The sequence below is a fragment of the Octopus bimaculoides genome, chromosome 4, assembly GCF_046866305.1.
Source record: "Octopus bimaculoides isolate indiv1 chromosome 4, ASM4686630v1, whole genome shotgun sequence".
Classification (NCBI taxonomy): domain Eukaryota; kingdom Metazoa; phylum Mollusca; class Cephalopoda; order Octopoda; family Octopodidae; genus Octopus; species Octopus bimaculoides.
In genome coordinates this window covers 87,919,798-87,941,069 of record NC_142931.1, presented here as the reverse complement: position 1 = coordinate 87,941,069, position 21,272 = coordinate 87,919,798, and the positions used below count along the sequence as shown (strand labels likewise).

Below are 21,272 nucleotides of genomic sequence, written 5' to 3'. Positions count from 1 at the left end.
GTATACAAATATGTCAACACGAGATCTGATATGGCAGTCTTTGCAGTCCAGGATTCAGAGAACAATGCTAAAATCAAGACCTTCCAAATGTGAAGGTATATCAGCAGTGGTGAAGCATGTTGGTGAATCCTCAGGTTCCCCATTCATGAGAGATAACCCCACGTGCAACATCTTGCAGTTCATTTGGAGAATGGCGAAAGGGTTTACTTCATCCCAGACACAATCCAACTACAAATGGAAGCTCACAAAAATGCCACGCTCTCAGTATTCTTCAAGCCCTGTCAAGATGATGAATTTGCTACAACACTACTATACAATGAAGTTCCACAATTCCATACCTGGTGCCAAAACAAATGGAAAAAACGTGCACTTGGAGCACCCACACTTCATCCAGGAATCAAGAAATCAGACACACTTGGCAGAGTCTATGTTGTTCATCCCAACTACTCAGAGTTCTACTATCTAAGGTTTCTATTACACTATATCAAGGGACCCACATCATTTACAGCCTTACGTACGGTTGATAACACAGTATGTCAAACATATCATCTGGCATGCCATCTCAGAGGTCTTCTGGAAGATGATGCACACTGGGATGCCACTCTGACAGAGGCACAAATGTGCAAGTCTCCTATGCAGCTGAGAAACCTCTTCTCCATCATGCTGGTGAACTGTGGATTGTCAAATCCAGATCAACTTTGGTACAAATACAGGGGGGGGGGGCTTTCTTCAAAGAATTAAATATCAGAATTAAATACTCGGTCTGCTTAGGAGGTTATTGTGTCCTAACATACGTGCTGCTTCTTTTAGTTTTCGTATTTTCCAGTGGTGTTCTCTATCTATTATTTTAACTTCATCCCACAGGGGGGTCTCCATTTTTCCGCGGAGTAGATGGAACAGGGACAACTGAAGAAGGGAAATATTCTTTATGTTGCATGTCTCGTTTCTCTGTTTGTTTTTCTTCGTTGTTCGAAAAAAAGTTCGTTTTCTGTCTTCGTCTTTATGTTTTCGTTTCTCATTGTGTTTAACGTTTTTTGTGATGTCCTGTACCCATATATGCATGTATGTATACATATAGATGTAGGTATGTACATATATGTCTGGATATATGCATATATTTATATATTATTTATGTTATTATATATATATATATATATATATATATATATATATATATATATATATATATACGGGGCCATCTGTTAATATACGTAAAAAAATATTACAATAACAAGTATCATTCAATTGATATGTATATTAGCCATCTCTCTCTCTTTCTCTCACTCTCTTTTTCTCTTTCACACAACTACTACTACTTCTGCACCTACAACTTCTGATGTAGAATTGTGTTTTCTGTAATTTGGTATTTTATAAAATAGCGATGGTAAATACCACGGTTGACACTGCTTCTAATAGGCAGTGCTTTATGTTATTGTATCCACGTTGATGTATGTCATGTTACTTTACTGTTTTGGGCTAACATTTTGAACCAAGAAATTAGTCTATTTTATTATGTTGAGTGGCTTGAAGTAACAAGTAAATTCTAAATTACTCGTTGAATAAATTACTTTATAATAACAAAACCAAGGGGTAGGTCATTTAACTAAATAAACACTACTAAACGAAAAGACTGCGGAAATTAAATAGAATATGGTACAAAAAGTTAGCCTTAAGTCTCAAGAGTTGAAGCATATGGAAAATCCCAGAGGAAAAATCTCATACACTAAAACAAGCTGGTTGTCCTGTCTCTGCTAACTATAAAAGGGGATTTGTTACGCCAGCTTAGTTTTTCAGGAATTGAAAGATTTGGGCCATTAAAATAAGTGGGAGAAAAAATTTTAAAGTATAAAGCTATAAAGCATGTATTTTTTATTTCAGTGTAAGGCCAAAGGTAATCGATTTCCCTACCCACTCAAAATTGCTGGCGTTGTACTAAAGTAAAAAACAAAAAGATTATTTATAGCTTTACGTGCTTCGAGATTCACTCTTTCAGAAAATGATTATTTCACATACTCTCTAAAGAGTGGTAACACTGGTAAGATTGAAGTTTCTAAAATAGATAAAGAAATTCGAAGGATTACTTTTATCCACTGATAGAACGCTTGTCATATCTACAAGAGATGTGAGTTCGAGTCTCACGAGCAGCTTTCGACTTCTCTTTTAAAGGGGTTTTCGATCCAATATTTATATGCTATTATTTATAGCTTAATGTGCTTAGAGATCCACTATCCTAAAAACGAAAATAAGAACAATCGGTATAGTTGTGGTCTTAGGGCCTGGAAGAAAACTGAAATTTTAATTTATTTTGCATTCAGCATTTATTATGTTCTAATGTCAGACAACGGAAGAGTCGTGAGATGGGGAAAGGGCAGTTGTTGCACTGGCATTGGATGTTGTCAATGAAACCTTGGTATAACACCTCACTACACATGTAGATAATTCAACATTACGTCTCTTATGTAAATAACACTTCACTTCACCTGTAGACAACGTAAAATGACATCTCTCATGTATAATAATAATAATAATAATAATAATAATACCCAGCATTTTTTTCTACATCAGAACTTTATTTCCTCTCAGCCTCTATATTCTGGCTAGATGTCCACTTCCTCCATCAATGACAACATGAAAACATCCTTCAACAGGATATGTCTACATACTCTTAATGAGCAGCACCAAAAGACGTCCTCAAAATACACATCCAAGCAATTCAAAAACAACCCAGGACAATAATTAGCATTTTCTTACAAACGTCTTCGTTAACTCCAATGATTTCTTCTGACGGCTACACACAACAACGTTAAATACATTCCAAATATTCAACCAACGATATAGCTTCCATGTAGTCTCTCTCCACCTAATAGAATGGAGTAGCCAAATCCCTTTTGAAGTTGCAACCAAACATCATTAAAAAGGGAAGCTATAGTCCTAGATATTCACTAAAAAGGTTTTCATAGTTGGAGTGCTTTTGATCATAGGTCTGCTCAAAAAAAGGATTGTGATGTGGATAAACAGCAACCACGACATGATATATTTTCAGTTTCCTTTTAAGAACAATAAGGTTTAAGAGTCATAAATGTGTTCATCTGGGGCATTAAATCAACCTTATATTTGCCCATTTTTTACGACATCCTAAAATGAATAATACATGATTCTTTACATTCTGAGTTCAAATCCTACTGAGGTCAACTTTGCCTTACATCTTTTCAGAGCCGCTTAAATAAAGCACCATTCAAGAACTGTGGTTGATTTAATCGACTGACCCCACTTCTCAAAACTGCTTGTCTTGTGTCTAAATCAAAGACTGTGATTACTAGTATCGTGTTTCAACCCTCAGACCAATGATGCACAACGTGGCCCAAGAGGACCTCCAGTAGTCCATATCAACGTTTTAGTGTTTAATAAGACGAAGTAAGTCGCTGATATTTGATTTAATTCGACTTGAGGCGATTTAAACCAATTAAAAGTAAATTTACACGTATAGTATAGATGCAGGCGTGGCTGAGTGATAAGGAGCTTGCTTCCAAACCACATGGTTCCGGATTCAGTCCCACCACATGGCGCCTTGGGCTATGTCTGCTACAATAGCCTCCGGCCGATCGCAGTCTTGTGAGTGAATTTAATAGACGGAAACTGAAAGAAGTCAGTCGTATGTATGTGTGTGTGTGTGTCTATGTTTGTTACCCACCACTAGCGGTTCGACAAAAGAGACCGATAAAACATGTCCCAGATTTAACAAAAATTAAGTACTGGGGTCGATTCATTCGACTAAAATATTCTTCAATTGCATCCCTCCAGAATACCCACCTCACCTACGTTTCCTCTTCAAATTAAATATTAGTTACAAATTTTAGCCCAAGACTAGCAATTTCGGGGGAGGGGATTGATTACATAGACACCAGTGTTCAAGTGGTACTTATTTTATTGATTCCGAAAGGATGAAAGGCAAAGTCGACCTCGGCGGAATTTGAACTCAGAACTTTAAGACGGACGAAATGCTGCTAAGCATTTTGCAAGGCATGTTAACGATACTGCCAGCCCACTGCCTTTTTCAAATGTTGACACAAGGCCATCAATTTTGAAGAAGGTGGTTAGTCAACTACATTTTTAAATAATATTTTATTTGACCGTCGGTCCTACAATTGATTCAAGTAACTATGGAACGTTTCTCAGGAGTACATGCCCCTGAAAATACTGATTCAATTGTTTGATCATAATCAAGTCACTTAATCGCTATCAATTGCATTGAGTACTTCATTGAATAGTAATCGTCTAAGATCTTATTGTGTGTGCGCGTACGTATATATATTTGAATTACCTTGATAATGTGTTGACACAAAATTTCATAGTATTATTATTAATTGTAATACTGTGTGTATATATATAAACGTCAGTGTGTGTGTGTGTGTGTGTGTGTGTGTGTGTGTGTGTGTGTGTGTGCTAATACAACTGAAGCAATTGTTAGATTTTTAAGGTGTTATCTAAAATAAAGATATGATTTTCTTCGTTCATATTATTGGTTGTTAAATACTCTGAATTTCTAAAAGTGCACGAGGATTTGCCTGGGATTTGTATTCCACTTACATTTACAAGTATCTAATTGTTAGAATTTTTTTCTTTTATTCTGAGTGCTTACTTGATATCTGCTAGGATTTTTAATCCCTTTTTTCTTTTATATATATACATATATATATATATATATATATATATATATATATATATATATATATATATATATATATATATATATATATATATATATATAGGAAGGTATAACAATGCACTATGGAACAAAAATTGGACTATATACCTGTTGTAACTTGGTAAACTATAGTCCGATGATATTTCGGAATTAGAATTCCTTCTTCAGATCTTATTTGCTGGAGTCTCTGCTATAAACTGTTCCGTTGGAAAACAGTTTATAGCAGAGACTCCAGCAAATAAGATCTGAAGAAGGAATTCTAATTCCGAAATATCATCGGACTATAGTTTACCAAGTTACAACAGGTATATAGTTCATTTTTTGTTCTATAGTGCATTGTTATACCTTCCTAAACTTTTTATTCTTTACAAACAATACACAATGCTTCAAGCGAACTACAGTACTCTCCTATATATATATATATATATATATATATATATATATATATATATATATATATATATATATATATATATATATATATATTGTTGTACTTGGGGATGGTCATATTGCCAGTTTAGCCAATAAAAACACACGCACTGTATATTTGGTGTTAATTTGCTTCAGCTTTATATTACATTAATCTTAATCTTATTTCGACCAGAGTTCTTTCGTCACACTTCTGTGACCTCATCAGTGGTCCTTTGTTTCCTTCCTTCTTATGTGTGTCTCACCTTGCTAAATATCAGCCATTTTGTATATATATATATATATATATATATATATATATATATATATATATATATATATATATATACATATATATATATATATAATATAAATAATATATATATATATATATATGCATATATACATACATATATGTACATACATATATATGTATATATATATATATATATATATATATATATATATATATATATATATATATATATATATAGGGGTGTACAGGACGTCACAAAACGTAAACAATATGAAATACGAATGCAATCTTGGGTATCCTAACAACGAGAGAAACAAGTGGAAAACAAGACAAGTAACATAAAGAATGACCCTTCATCAGTTGTCGACTGTTCACCTACTCCACATTTCTAGCAATTAACGACAAAATGAGACTTCGAAAAACAGTTGCTCCCGCGAACCAAAACAAAATTTGGGATTTTGTGGAGGGTCAAAAGTGGTAACAAAAACAGGACAGTGGAGACATACAACAAACCAAATGAAAACAGACATGGAGGGCCGTTAGGCCAGACGAAGCAAGGTAGCGAACGCCGGAGGAATATTCTTTGACAAGAGAAAAGATAGGAGAGGAGACAGATAAGAATGTGTCTGGTCTGTGCAACAGACTGAAGGAAAAGAAAGATGATCACGTGAGAAAAAGAAAGATCGACGATGATCACGAGTGAGCAACGACAGAGAGAGTAAAGGAGGAAGAGGGAGAGAGACAGACAGACAGACAACGGTGAGGGGGAGAAAAAAGAATTAGAGAAAGGATGAGAGAGAGAAAAACGAAAGGGGAGAAGGGGACAAAAAGAATTAGAGAAAGGAAGAGCGGGAAAACGAAAGGAGGAGGGAGAGAACAGTACAGGGTAGAGTCGCATCAAAATTATTAAGATGTACTTACTTGGAAATGGATGCGTGGCGTTCAATCATATAATAATATAAATAATATATATATATATATATATATATATATATATGCATATATACATATATATATATACAGACTTACATATATATGTGTATGTATATATATATATATATATATATATATATATATATATATATATATATATATATGCATATATGGGTACATACATGCATACATACAATCATACATACAAAAAATATATTGATATATATATATATATATATATATATATATATATATATATATATATATATATATATATCGTTGCTATTATGCAAAAGTGTTGTAAGTCCAAAACGTTGCTTATTCAGAAAATGAAAAAATAGTTCCACCATTTCATAGCAAAACCGTTGTACTACTCTTTGACAATGTTTTATATCTTAGCATCTGATGCAGCTGGAGATACGATAATTTGACTAAAAGAACCGGCTCTTGCAAGCAAAAATAAATATTGAAAAAAACGCATTTGGCCAAAATTCGACATACGACAGTTTAATATAATAGCAACGGTATATGTAGCCTGCTCGCCTTGCAGGTTGGCATCATTCGAGAGTTGCAATGCAATGAAGAGCATTGTGACCAGCGGTGTAGAACATCCGACAGTCTGGGCGATACAGTGATATACATTGGCTGTGTGGTAAGTAGCTTGTTTACCAACCACATGGTTCTGGGTTCAGTCCCACTGCGTGGCACCTTGGGCAAGTGTCTTCTACTATAGCCTCGGGCCGACCAAAGCCTTGTGAGTGGATTTGGTAGACGGAAACTGAAAGAAGCCCGTCATATATATATGTATATATATGTATGTGTTTGTGTGTCTGCGTTTGTCCCCCCAACATCGCTTACCACCGATGGTGGTGTGAAGTAAAAGAGTATATATATATATATACACACACACACTTACATACACACACACATACATACACACACCCATATGGGACAGACATCCAAACTAAAACAAAAGAAAAAAGCAAAAAAGCTGTCCTTCGACCTTCATACATCGAAATCAACGGGATAATCCATTATATATATATATATATAAGTTCAAAAAAACACAAAAACAATAACAAAAAAAAACAACAAAGTGAGGACGTGATACGGATAGTGTTATTGGACGCTCGGGAAAGGAAAGAGAGAGATACACACACACACACACACACACACACATACATACATACATACATACATACATACATACATACATATATGCATATAGGTGTGTATGTATATGTATGCATATATATATATATATATATATATATATATGTGTGTGTGTGTGTGTGTGTGTGTGTGTGTGTGTGTGTGTGTGTGTGTGTGTGTGTGTGTATGTATGAGATGGTGTGTGACATAGTGTTTGTATGTAGTATCGGACTTCATAAGGAGCATTGCCAAAAAAAAGCGTCGGAGATTCCCTTTAAAATAGGTTTCTGATCTTTCTGATATACTGAAAACACTACTTTAGACGAAGTTAATTGGTTTGGGGGATAAATATAATTATTATTTCGAAATTTCGAGTGACATTTGCGCCGTTTGTTTGCAGTTGACATTTTGAGATTTTTGTTAGGATTGCCGTCTAATTGTCTCCAAGTCTTAGACCTACACATTTTATGGGGCGGGATATACTTGTTTCCTTCTTTCCTTCGTGTTAGGCAATGTTAAAGTATATAGCTCTCTGGTAATATCGATAATTAAATATACCTAATTAATTATTACAATCAATATATAAAAAACACATGGGGCGGCGACCTAGCAGAATCGTTACGGCGCTGGGCAAAATGCTTAACGGCATTTCGTCCATCTTCAAGTTTTGCATTCAAATTCCGCCGAAGTCGATTTTAACTTTTGTCCTTTCGGGGTAAATAAATAAGTACCAGTTGGAGACTGGGGTCGATGTAATCGACTTACTCCAACTCTAAAATTGTTGGCTTTGTACCAAAATTTGAAATCAATATATAAGAAGCACAAAGGGCGGTGAGCTGGCAGAATCGTTACCACACTGCAAAAAATGCTTTGCGGCATTTCTCCTGACATTACGTTCTGAGTTCAAAAGCTGCCCGAGTCGACTTTACCTTTCATCCTTTCAAGGTCGATAAAATAAGTACCAGTTGAACACTGGGGCCAATATAATCGACTTACCCCGATCCCAAAATTGCTAGCCTTGTAGCAAAATTTGAAACCAGCATGTTAGAAACGCATTCATGCGTACTGATGTGATAAAAATGTTACAAAGAAAATAAATTTTGTTTACTTACTTTTTAAACAAAATTTGGTTCTATTTATCAATATCGCGTTTGATGGAGTTCCTTTTTACTGGGAGAGAGTTTGTGTCAGTGTGTGTCGGTGCTGTAATATAGAGCAGACACAAAAATAAGATTCATGTGGCAGCAGTGTATTCTAGCTGCCGGTCTTATTTACCTGTCATCAGCGCGTCACGCCTAGATGCAGATTTCAGCTTAACTATATTGTATTTTGTCCATTACATGTTGGTACAAATTCAGGCCCGTCGCAAGACTTTGGTACCTGGTGGTGCTTCAGAATATTCTGGGTAAGCACTAATTTGTAATAATGCTAGAGTGGAGTTTCGAAATAAGTGTATCACTGCAAATCTGAGGTTGCGCCATTGAATAGTGAGTGGGGAAGTGACGTCCAGTGCACTCTTTAGCGATGGGTATGCAAAAAAGGGCAGTCAGATAATTCGACTCCAGTATGCCACTGGTACTTCCCTTTTCTTTTCGACTCCGAAAGAAGAGAATGCATTGTTGACCTCGGAACTGTTTAAACTTGGGAAAATAAATTGCCAGGTCAAATACTGCAAGATATTTTATCCAACTTCCCAACGAATCGGTCAATCTATCCCCGACCTTTTTATCTCAGTTAATGGCATAAATAAGTGTGTGTGTGTGTGTGTGTGTTCAATGTATAGTAGTTACGATACATTCTGGTTTATTATCGTTGCTCCGGTTAGTTTGAAATTATGTCCCGTTTTTTCGGAAATTTGGAATATTTTTTATTTGTTTTAACTTTTATCTTAATCTGTCAGAAATGTCGCGGATCTATTTTAAAACGGGGGCCACATTTTTCATTAACGTTTTACGTAGTGTTTTTGGTACGGAAAGACTTTCAAACTTCATATACTTATCTATTTTGTGTTATAGAACAGAAAAATATTTTTGTATTCGAATTTATTTCATGTAAAAAAATTGTCTTATTTCGATAATTTCAACCAATCACTGACAAGTATTCAGTTGTTTTATATTTACTCCTTTGGCTGATTAAGCGATGTAAAGCGTATTTAATCTCCATACCTTCGTTTTATTTGCTTTTTTCATTTTAAATTTGCTTTAACCCTAACCCTAGGGTTAGGGTTAGGGTTAGGGTTAATTGTTTCAGAATCGTTTGTTTATGTATATCGGCTGAATGGACGTCAGTGATTGGTTGAAATTACAGAAATACGACAACTTTAACATGGAATAACTGATAGATTTCTTTTTTTTTTAAGAAGACTAAGAGAAAAAGATGTTTTATATGACACATTCTACCAGTGTTCCAAGTTTCAAAGTGTTTCGTTAACGAAAAATGTGGCCCCCGTTTTAAAAAAGATCCAATGTCGCTATATATTGATACTAATTAGACATCTAAGCGCATTATGAAACACCTTTAGCAATAGCTCAACCAGGATATGAAACCAAAACCTTTTACTTTACTCTCGTGAATAAACCATAATATTCTTTTCTACTCTAGGCACAAGGCCCGAAATTTGGTGGGAGGAGGCCAGTCAATTAAGTCGGTCCCAGTATGCAACTGGTACTTAATTTATTGACCCCGAAAGGACGAAAGGCAAAGTCGACCTCGGCGGAATTTGAACTCAGAACATAAAGACAGACGAAATACCGCTAAGCATTTCGCCCGGCGTGCTAACTTTTCTGCCAGCTCACTGCCTTGAATAAACCATAATATTCAGAATTGTTCTTTCGATTAAAAATCCAGATGGCCATTAAAAAAACAATTGGCGACAGGGCGTTTTCGTGGACTGAGAGAAACAATAGAATTCTCTGAACTCCGACTTGTTCACACATTGATAAGTGATAATATCAGGTCTTATTAAGGCGATTAACTATCAGAATTGTTAGCATGCCGGGCGAAATGCTTAGCGGAATTTCGTCCGTCGGTACGTTCTGAGTTCAAATTCCGCCTATGTCGACTTAGCCTTTCATCCTTTCGGGATCGATAAGATAAGTAACAGTTGAACACTGGGGTCGATATAATAGATTAGCTCCCTCCCCTGAACTTGCTGGCCTTGTGTCAAAATTTGAAACCAATATTAGGTCTTATATAAGACGTTTTACATGAGAAATAAAGACAGATTCAGAGCTTGGATTATTCGACTCATCCCACTGCCAGTTAACCAAAATTGCTAGAGGTGTCTGTAGAACTCACCACCGACAAGTGAAACATCTGTCTTACTCTGTTTTGGTCTTTAATCTTTTACTTTGTCTTAACCAAACCACAGAGAGCAGCTGGATAATTGCTTTTTTTTGGGGGGGGGGTTATTGTCAACCATACTTAATTCGTCTTTCCTTTTCACACTCATATATAGAAACATACACCTCTCTTGTGAGTTGTCACGTTTTGCAGTCGCTGTTGCTGTGCGCGAGCACACACTCATAAGCCTTTAGATTAAGTAACAATGAATTTTTATTCGTTTTTGCATGAGTAAGCAATTTGATGTGCATATTTCATCGCTGCCTTTCTTTGTTTCTTGTTTTTTATTGGGGAAGTTATGTTATTGATTGTGTAAATTTCTCCTGGTGTTGATGCGTCCCAGAAAAAATCAATTGTGATATATATTTCATATTTCACTTTACTTCGATATTAAAGACCATTTGAAATCTCAAAAGCACAAAGTGAGTTTTGCTGCTACTTCGTCACGATTAGATACTTTTTTTTTAAAAATAGAAAAATCAAATTGGAGCATCTCGTTGCCGTTAAAGTAGCCATCTTTGCTTTTCATTCCATTTCTCGTAAACTGAGTTTCCAGACACCTGACTGTTTGTGAACGTTGGTCTCGAAACTTTTAAAATCAAGGTTTTATCTAGTGCAGACAAAATTGCAAAGCTATAATTTTAAATGTAACAACGGTTAAATCTGAGTTCGCTAAAGCCTTAGAGGGGGAAAATTTTGTGACAATTTCTATGGATGCTTTGAATCGAAAAGTTGTTAAAATGATACTTTTCATCACTCAATATTACATTCCAGGTCAAATTTTTGGATACAAGTGGATCAGTTGAGATCTCAAATGATGTCTGCCTCAGTTTCTGCCAATTACAAATTGTTGAAAAAATTTGTTGGATATTATGGAGACTGCTACAACACAAATGTTGGTGACGTACAACGAAAAGGCAATCACAACATATTTAACCGATTAAAAACCAAACTTGAAAGTGCCTTGTTAGCTGTATTGCACACATTGAGCACTACTGTCTCCAAATAGTTGTTGATCTATTGCCAGTTTACATACAAGCACTTAATGTGAAAAATTTTCAATTATTCACGCATATAGACAATTCGTGTAACATAGCTAAAATAATTTTATGGCTGCTGGAGTGGAATACAAAAGGCTATAACGACATGATAATACTAGATTTTTGTCAAAGCTACCAGCGTTTAAACGAATTCTTAACATTTTTGCTGACTTGAAATTGTACTTTTGTTCCTAAGATCAACTACCTGGGATTGATAAAACAATTCTTTGAAATGATTTTGGAGAAGTGTATTTATGGTTTGTACAAAGACAAGTTAGCTTTCTCAACAAATCGATTCTGGCTATGAATAAGGACAATTCCATCAAACGAGAAAAGTAAAGTCTGATTACAAATGTAGAGAGAGGGGGAGAAAACTTGATTTTTGCCACAAAATACAGAGGCTGCGCTGTGAAAACTTGAAGAAAACAGTGACGCATTGAAAAGGTAAAAAATTTAAGGAGGTTTTTTTTTCTTTTTTGTGAAATATGTTTCTCATACCTAGATCTATGGAAAGAGAACTTTGAACAGACGGAAATGGCCCAGTGTAGAGTAGTCTGCAGTTAAGATTATAAAACGAGTAACAAATAGTGATTTCAAATTTTGGCACAAAGCCAGCAATTTCAGGGTAGCGGGGAAGTCAATTTCATTGACCCCGGTAGTCAGCTAGTACTTATTTATCGACCCCCGAAAAGATGAAAGGAAAAGTCAGCTTCGGCGGAATTTGAACTCAGAACGTAAAGCCTTTCGCCAGGTGTGCTAACGATTCAGCCAGCTCGCCGTCTTAAGGAAAAATAGAAGGAAAAGCGAAAAATATGAATAAATTATTTGAAGTTGCTATCGCAAACAGCTTTAAGGCTTCTAAGATAGGAGGCTGAACAACACAAAAGATGAAGTATGAAGAAAAGTGGTAATTTTTTCCATTGCAAAGAATAACGCATTTTAGTAAAAAAAAATCTTAGTGCTGTAGAAGAATATTATTCATCTTCTTGATACTTTTGCACCGGTTGAACGAGTGTATTCTATAACAATGTGTGGTCAAATAGAAGGGGCAATATAGGGGAAGCTACAGTCAGGGACCCTCTGCTGGTTAAAATGAGCATTTCCCTAAGCTGCTCAGGATTTCTTATCAAAATTGACAATGAATCTCTTAGAAGAGTAGTTTTTTAAGTGAAAAATATGAAATTACTGATAATTGTGTGAAATATTCTTTTCTACTCAAGGCACAAGGCCCGAAATTTTGGGAGAGGGGCCAGTCGATTAGATCGACCCAGTACGCAGCTGGTACTTAATGTGTCGACCTCGAAAGGATGAAAGGCAACGTCGACCTCGGCGGTAATTGCATGAAATATTACTCGATAGAAACACGTGTTTGATATATTTTTAAACGCTACAATTCTACTTGATAATATTTTACGTGCATGTAAGGCAGCGAGCTGGCAGAAACGTTAGTTGAGCAGCATTTTATCTGTCTCCACATTCCGAGTTCAAATTCCGTCGAACTCGACTTTGCCTTTCGGTATCGATAAAATGAGTAACAATTGGGCACTGGGAGTCAATGTAATCGACTTACTCCTCTCGCGAAACTGCTGGCCTGGTGCCAAAACTTGAAACTAATATTTTATGTGCATGTGCTGCCATGTAAATAATAGCTGCTTTGTACATGTTGCTGTTCACCTTTTACTGTCCCTCGACCAGATTCTCAATCTTTTAAGTGATAAAGATAAATCGTACATCTTACTGTCTCACATATCATTTTAACACTCGCTAGGAACTGCCTTCATATTCAGACGACAGCATACAATTATGTAAATATATTTGCAGTAAAAAAAATTCCTAGATCCTCTGACTTGTGAGAAGAGGAGACTAATTCACCCTTAATACCCAATTCACACGTTGCGACTCTTAAAAACATGTGTGATATTTCCATTAGTCCCAATTTCAATTTCCTTTGCACATGGAATCAACTCCCATGGTCCTGGCTTCAACTCCAGTTGTTCCAAGTTTCACTTCTGAAAATTATGGTAATCCTACCTATACACGAAATAAAAATAGTTTGGAATCAGAATTAAGGAGTGAAGTTTTCTAAGTGAACTCGTATGATAATGGTAGCCTCTCGCAGTCCGAGAAAGATGACTCTACAATTTCTTGCTGAATAACCTGCACAAATGATTTGTTTATAATGATCAAACGTTTCTGCTGTATATTAAACACTTAATTGGTTAATATAGCATTTGTGTGATAGTAACTTACATATTTACACATATAAAAGGTGAATACCAGAAGTCTTGAGACATTTTTTGAAGTTATAACTGTTCTAGATAATTGTAATTTTAGTTTATCATTAATATACATCTAATAAGCTGACCTGTCAAATTTTGTTATTCCAGACTGAAAGAGGCGGCTGTAACAGCACTTTGAACACACCCTACTAAACACTGCTTGTCGAGCTGACTAGTTTGCAGAATGCAGTTGGAACGTGAAGACAATTCGGAAACTTGCTATGCAATAAATTTTTTAGTTAAACGAGGCAAAAAAAAATGCTATAGAAACATATGAAACGCTTCATACTCCTTATGGATTAACCTGTATGAGCCGAGCATTTGTCTTTCGCAGGCACAAGAGTCTAGACAAAGCAAGTCCACCGGGAGGTTCATGATGATCCCCTTTTTCGACAGCAAAAGGTATCATCTACATCCACTTGGTTCCCTCTGGCCAGATAGTCAACAAAGAGTACTTTGTGGAGATTTTAAAGGGGTTCAGAAAAAAATTTCATCGCAAAAGGCCAGAGTGCCTGCACCAGGACGATGCACCAGACATTAAAACTGTACCTACAATCCACGGTTTGGTACCTGTGACTTTTGGTTGAAGCTGAAGATGAGGGAGACTGTGACAATGGACCAGAACACCTTCACTTTAGAGGACTTTCATGGAGCCTTCACGAAGTGGTTGGATCACTACGACAATTGAGATCAGAGGATCTACTTTGAAGGAAATTAGAGTTTTGTACTTCTTTGAAATTAATAAACATCTTCTGGAAAAAGTTTCAAAACCTCTGGAATGCACCTGATACTTTGCAAAGAAAGACAACATTTCCACCCAAGCAAACTTCTGCACACACCCCTTACAGACAAATTAGAGGGAACACTGATGACAAGAGACGAATGTAGCAATGAACTTGGTATGCAACAACTTAACTTGAGCTCAAGTGTCATTATAGTAGCGGTGGAAAAGACAATGTGGAGAAATTTCACATCAATGGGATAGAATGGAAGCGTGTGGATCAGTCAAACGGGTGGATTGACCTGCCAAACGGGTAGATTGATTTCTTTTGAATACTCTCTTGGGTGTGCGTGTTGTAATAATAATATCACGCAGTTGTGAGCACTAGTTGTGTTTTATAGAAAGTATAAACACGTGTTCAAAGATGAAATGTTATCTAGGTCTGAAGAAGAAACCCAATCATTGGGAAGCAGTTTTTGCTATGTTCTAAATGTGAGTGCCAGAAGAGATTGTCAGCGATTGTGAGTTCTAGCAAACGTTGAGTGTTATAATTGAACGTTGCCCAAGAGTGAAGAATATTGAGTACAAAAATATTTCCTTTGATATGTGCTGTGTTGTTGAAAGATATAAAATTGGCAGGTCTCCTGTGGTGAGAGGTTTCTAGGGCTTTGTTCGTGGAGGAAATGCAGGTTTATGTGAGGTGTATAGTTGCATGTGGAAGACGTCCATGTGCGAAAGAATAAGGAGAAACTGATTTCATCTGCAAAGGAGGAACGAGCATTGTTTAGTGATAGCAAGTAGGTTGTAAATGTACAGAAAGAGTATATAACCAAATCTTGCAGCACACTAAGGTTGATTTGATCAAAGAAAGCACTGTATCACTGCATACAACCTCCAATATAAAACTAGAGAATGAGTGGTGCCCATAAGTACACCGCTAAACCAAGAAATTATCGTGCTTGACCCAAAATGGCTTGCTGTTGTTAAGTGCAATCGCATCAATAAATTTTTCAATAAAAATACTACTGGTGAGTGACATATGAGAGTAGATCTCTAGTACATCTGGCCTGAGAAGGTAACTGTTAACAATTGTTTCAGTGACCTTTGAAATGCTGGAAGTAAGAGCGATAGGTCGATAACTAGCAAATTCAGAGATATTGTCCTGAGTAAAGAAAATAAAAACAAGCTTAATGCTTTATGATATAATCTTCGTTGGTGTTTCGTATTTCTGAATAATTCAAATCCTACTTGAGTTGAATTAATCAATAAAAAACACAGCAGCGACATGCTAGGATCAAGTCAATTAGATTCTCCTCCACTAATAAAAGATATATAATCATTTTATATTTACCCAGATACAATGCTATTTAGAGATACACACAGACACAGATATTAATGATTGCAGCAGTCTACACATTAAGCCATGTCTTTCTATATGATATCTCGACAGAGGCCCTCGAGATCAACCCTGTGGTTACAATGCAGATGCTATAATTGCTTTCAGAAGATTTGGAGCAAGAAGGAATTCTCCACCGACTAGACAGAAAGCTACCGTGTGAAGTTCCCAAAGATGTTAGCAAATACAAAACTACTGTAGGCTAGTAGTCAGTCCCAGGAAAGATCTCCACCGGGTTATTCTGGAAAGGCTCAAAAAAATACTAAATGCCCGTCTACAGGAAGAGCAAGTAGAATTTCATCAGAACGTGTCATGTGCGGATTAGAAAGCTTCTTTGAGAACTATGGTTGATCAGTCTATAGTTTGATCATCTCTCCTGTATTTAAATTTCAGACTTATGAAAAGGAGTTTGATAGTGTCTACTGTGTCTAATGGGTGAAGCACCAGAGTATCTCACTGAAATGTGTACAGAAACCATGAGAGGGAATATCCTGTGGGGTTCTATGATGGAAGATTAACAAGAAATTTCAGTGAAAACCTGCCTTTGTTGTTTTTTTGGCAATCAATTGGATAATGAGAATTATATCGTAGTAGACAGGAAGATGAGTTCAGTGGACCATGCTTGAAGATCTTGATTACGTGGATGGCCTTGTACTGCTCTCATCGCAATGTCATAACAGGTTAGTCTGAACATTCAGAGGCAAAAAACAAGATTATGAGACTCAATGCTAACACAGAACTGCCATTACAATAATAAGGACAAGCTATTTGAGGAACTCACCCAAAATTTCAAGCAGAAAGAAGCAATTTGTCTCAAAGCATTTTCAAATACACATTATCAGTAATGACATCCCCAGAATAAGTGGTAGTGACCTAAAATTGTCATTAATGTTTTGTTCTATACAATCACAAACTGTCACAGTTCAAAGACTTTTGGCAACTATTAATCAGTCAGTCAGAATCTTACAATAAGCAACACAATAAGAATCTCATAATACAATTGAGGATTCCTTTTTTTAATTATTAATGACTTCAGCTCTATTTCTCATTCCATTTTAGTTCTTTATATTTTTAGTGAAGGTCAGTCTACAAACTCTCTCTTTCTTTCTCTCTCTCTCTCTCTGGACAGAAGTTCTAATTTTGCAAGAGCAACAGAAAATAGAATACAGAATCTTCAACCAGTGAATTATAAATGATACGCTACTCAACTTATACAATGCCAGAGATTGTTCTTGGAAAAATCTCATGCAAGCAAAAGTACAACTTGTGTTTTTGAAAGTTATTTATTTCAAACAATTTTATGCTACCATTTATGGATTGCTGACTTTCAAATTTCACAGCATATAATATTCAGATAATGTAAGTCTTTAACTGTTATACTTAAATTACAATAGCACTTGCATCAAGATAAAATATGATGCCAACAAGGCAGTTTCCATGAAGTCACTCAGTTAACTAGAAGTAGCAACTAAATTCCTTTCATACCACACCACTCCAAAAAAAAAAAAAATTCAAAGGATTCTGTGTCTGAGTTAGTCATACTTTATCCCAGTCTGCTTGATCAGAATTGACTTGCAGTTAAACAAATGTTATCTCTAAAGAGTGGTTCTGTTCTCAACTTCTTCCTATTGCTGGTATTATAGCAAGAATTTAAGTCATATAAGTTTCCTGTTTTCCAGTTAAGCTATCTTGTACATCAACCCTTTTGTCACCATATTTTTGTTGAGATACACTGCATTTGTTTCAATTAAATTTGAAAATTAAGCCAATGTTTGGTACATAAATTTTGATGGAAGGTTTCAACTAAAAACACTTTAAGCAGGAAATTTGTGTCACAGAACCAATGGCAATCTTGGACAGGTTGGTATCACAGGGGTATAAAATAGAAACCTTGTAAGAGTATTTGATATTTTATTAGATTCTTATGCACCAATTGCATTCCTTATTTATTCACTCCTCTTGCAACCAATGAAGTCACTTCCCCTTTACACAACAGAATTATTTACATCTCTTCTGGTAACTATCAGTTTTAATTAGTTTTCTATATGTTCAATCAGTCTCAGCACCATATTTTAAACTTTTCCAATAAACTCTGAATTTAGAACCAAATCACATGCTTAAACCTCCCTACACCTTATCACTCATGCACATAGCTTCTATTACTGCAATTAAGACAAATGTGCTTATGAAACAGCCAAACCTAAAACATTTACTCAAAACAAATTAATACTAAGTTTCTTCAAATTCCCACAGATAATTATCTATACTGCTGTGTGTCTGGGTGTTGACTTAAATAAACAAACTGACTTGGGATTAGTTAAAAAGAGGCTTATCAGAGGTAAAAGTCAATATAAGAGTATACTGCAATCTCTAGCCAAGAGCAAAATAAGGAAATGAAGATTTTAAAAAATCTTTTATTTACGGTTTGAAGAAGTTTTGCTGTGTGCAAAATCTCAAGAGGAATGAAGACAACTGAAAAGTTGTAGCAATATAGAAAGATATAATCTAATAAGCCAAATGTGAGAAGCTTATGTGCAGTGGTTGAACCTGCTAGAAATAGTGGCCAAATCTTGCTCAAATCACACCCAACCACCTTCAAATGAGAACACATTGGATAATATATTCATGAATATACAAAAAGACAGGATGGTCAAGACAGGATTGGTTATAGGTCTGCTTAAATAGAACTGACCTGAGGTTAAACAACAACAACGTACACTATCAGTGATAATGATGAACTGTTACATGAAAATAACTATGGAACACACCAACCAAAATTCAGTTTTTAACACTAATAAAAATGCTCTATTTTAATCTAATTTAGTAAAAAAAAAAGCAGTAATAAATAAACAAAACATATTAGAAGAGACTTAAATATTTCCATTGTTTATTCATTTGGTACATGGATTCCCATATTAAATGAGTAATAGAATACATAACTAGCCTTGGACTGAATAAATATCACAGGGTTTGTTTTAACTGTTATTCCTTGGTTTCTGTTCATTATCTCCTAAGACACTAGAGTAAATCTTAAGAGATCAACATGAAAAATGAAACAAGCAACAAATATCCAATGTCAATAATATAAAGAATCCAATGTCATATATAAACCTTAACTTTCTGGTGTTGGAGATTTATACACTAGCAATTATTTTTTTTCAAAAAAGTCACACACATAAATACAAACATCAACACATTCATAGATTATGCATTTGTTGCATGGAAATTATGTTAGCAAGAGATTCTACAAAGAAAAAAATCAAAACAAAATTCAGAAATAAACCTGGCAGTTTCATTAATGGAAGGATATAAGAAATATAAGCAAAATATTACAATAAATAAATAAATTTATTGAAAGCATTATTATATAAAAATAGGTACAAAGCCAGAGGCTGATTTTTAGTTATTTATCAGCAAACTAATTGAAATTATTTAAATTTTAAGTCAGCCAAAACTTCTTTCATGCTTCTATGATAACATAAAAGAAACAAATTTAAAATTTTTTAAAAAGTACATTTAGAAGGCAGAGACAGTTTGAAATAGACTCTTTAGGTCACAAATCAGGCATATTTTTAAACTAAAAAAAAATTTTTTAGCTTGGATGTTAAAACCATCCAATCTTTGAAAATATATTGCATGAAAACAAATTCCCATGCTCAAAATAAGACAACAAAGAAATTCTTCGTTATATTTCAAATATAATAAAAACAAAAATCTTTATGCGAACATCTCTTATCAAAAGGGATAGGGAAGAAAAGTGTTGTAGCTAATTGTTAGGAATTAAAATAGTTTGATTATATATAAAAGTAAATAGTTCACGTATTGCTTCAGTCTTTAAAAGATAAACAGTTTTTAAAATAATCATAAGACTTAGTTAAAACCTTTCATAGCAATATTTCTGAAATACACTGTTTCAATTAAATTTCAAAACAATCAAGAATTTGGTTAGTAAAATGACTAACATTTTTCATTATTATGCTGGAAGGTTTTAATTAAATTTGGCAGTTTTGTAATAAAGAACCAGAGATGGTTTCAGGCAAGTTAGTATCAAAAGAGTAGGAACAATTAATATACTTTTATTCATCTGAAACTTCATGATGATCATAAAAATATACAAAACTTTAGAATGTATTCTATCTTTTCTTATTAAGTTAATGTTATTTCTATCTTAAAGAGAAAAGATTAGGTTCCTTCTTAATTATATAGCAAATATGGTTTCATATCAGCTATTTCGAAAATTAATTTTATTCAGTCCAGAAAGATGGTTATGGTTAAACAATATATAGAGCAGAAAGATTTTAAAACGAAAATTGAAGGCTTTCTTCTTTTTCTTCCTATTCAGCTAAATTAGATTGTTCCATCAGATGAGGTAGGACAAGTTCTGATTTTATATCCGGTATAGCAATACTAATATTTTGAGAATGTTTGTTATTATAATTTAGTTCAAATAAAAGAGAATAAACCAACAGAAAAGGGGATTTAAAAGGCCAATTTAATGCAAACAAAAGACTGAGATTCTTAAAAAAAAAACTAAGATTTTTTTTCTGAAATGAGATTTAAAATCAGTTAAAAAAAGATTGTGCTGTTCACTAAACTTGCTACAAACATAGAAGTTTGCCAGTGATCTTTAATTATTAAGATACCAATGCAGTCGTTTCAACCTGTCTGACTTCTTCTGCTACATTATTACAACCAGATGAAGTGCTTTCCACATTATTTGAATGTTCTGTTTCACTAAAGTTTTCTTTATCAGAAGTTTCAATGTGTTGAGCGGCTTCTTCACATGCATTGCTAGGTTCAGAACAAGTGGCAACAGACGTTTGAGTGGATAAGGATACTTCCTCAGAAGGGTGTGAAGAAATTTGAGCTTTGTTTTTCTGAGCAGTTGCTTCTTTAAGATCTGCAGCAGGACTTGTTCCTGATGAAACCGCATTTTCAGTCATAGCAGTTTCATCATTATTTGCTGCCTGGTTGGTCGATTCACCTATTTAAAAAAAAACATCAAGTAAAATTTATGAAGAAATAATTCTATGAAATCAA

The 21,272-nt window shown here is 34.8% G+C and overlaps 2 protein-coding genes across 2 annotated transcripts in view; one reads left to right on the top strand and one right to left on the bottom strand.

Annotated features, from left to right (window-relative positions):
* The window catches only part of LOC106870222 (EEF1A lysine methyltransferase 1), a 271,394-nt gene that overhangs the window by 179,386 nt on the left and 70,736 nt on the right, over positions 1–21,272 (top strand). The gene's annotated exons all lie outside the window — the stretch shown is intronic.
* LOC106870213 (uncharacterized) overlaps positions 19,092–21,272 on the bottom strand; it is a 49,837-nt gene continuing 47,656 nt past the window's right edge. Inside the window, exon 13 of the mRNA XM_014916216.3 lies at positions 19,092–21,216. Coding sequence (XP_014771702.2) covers positions 20,867–21,216 — 350 coding nt within the window. The 3' untranslated portion in view covers positions 19,092–20,866. The remainder of the gene's footprint in view (positions 21,217–21,272) is intronic.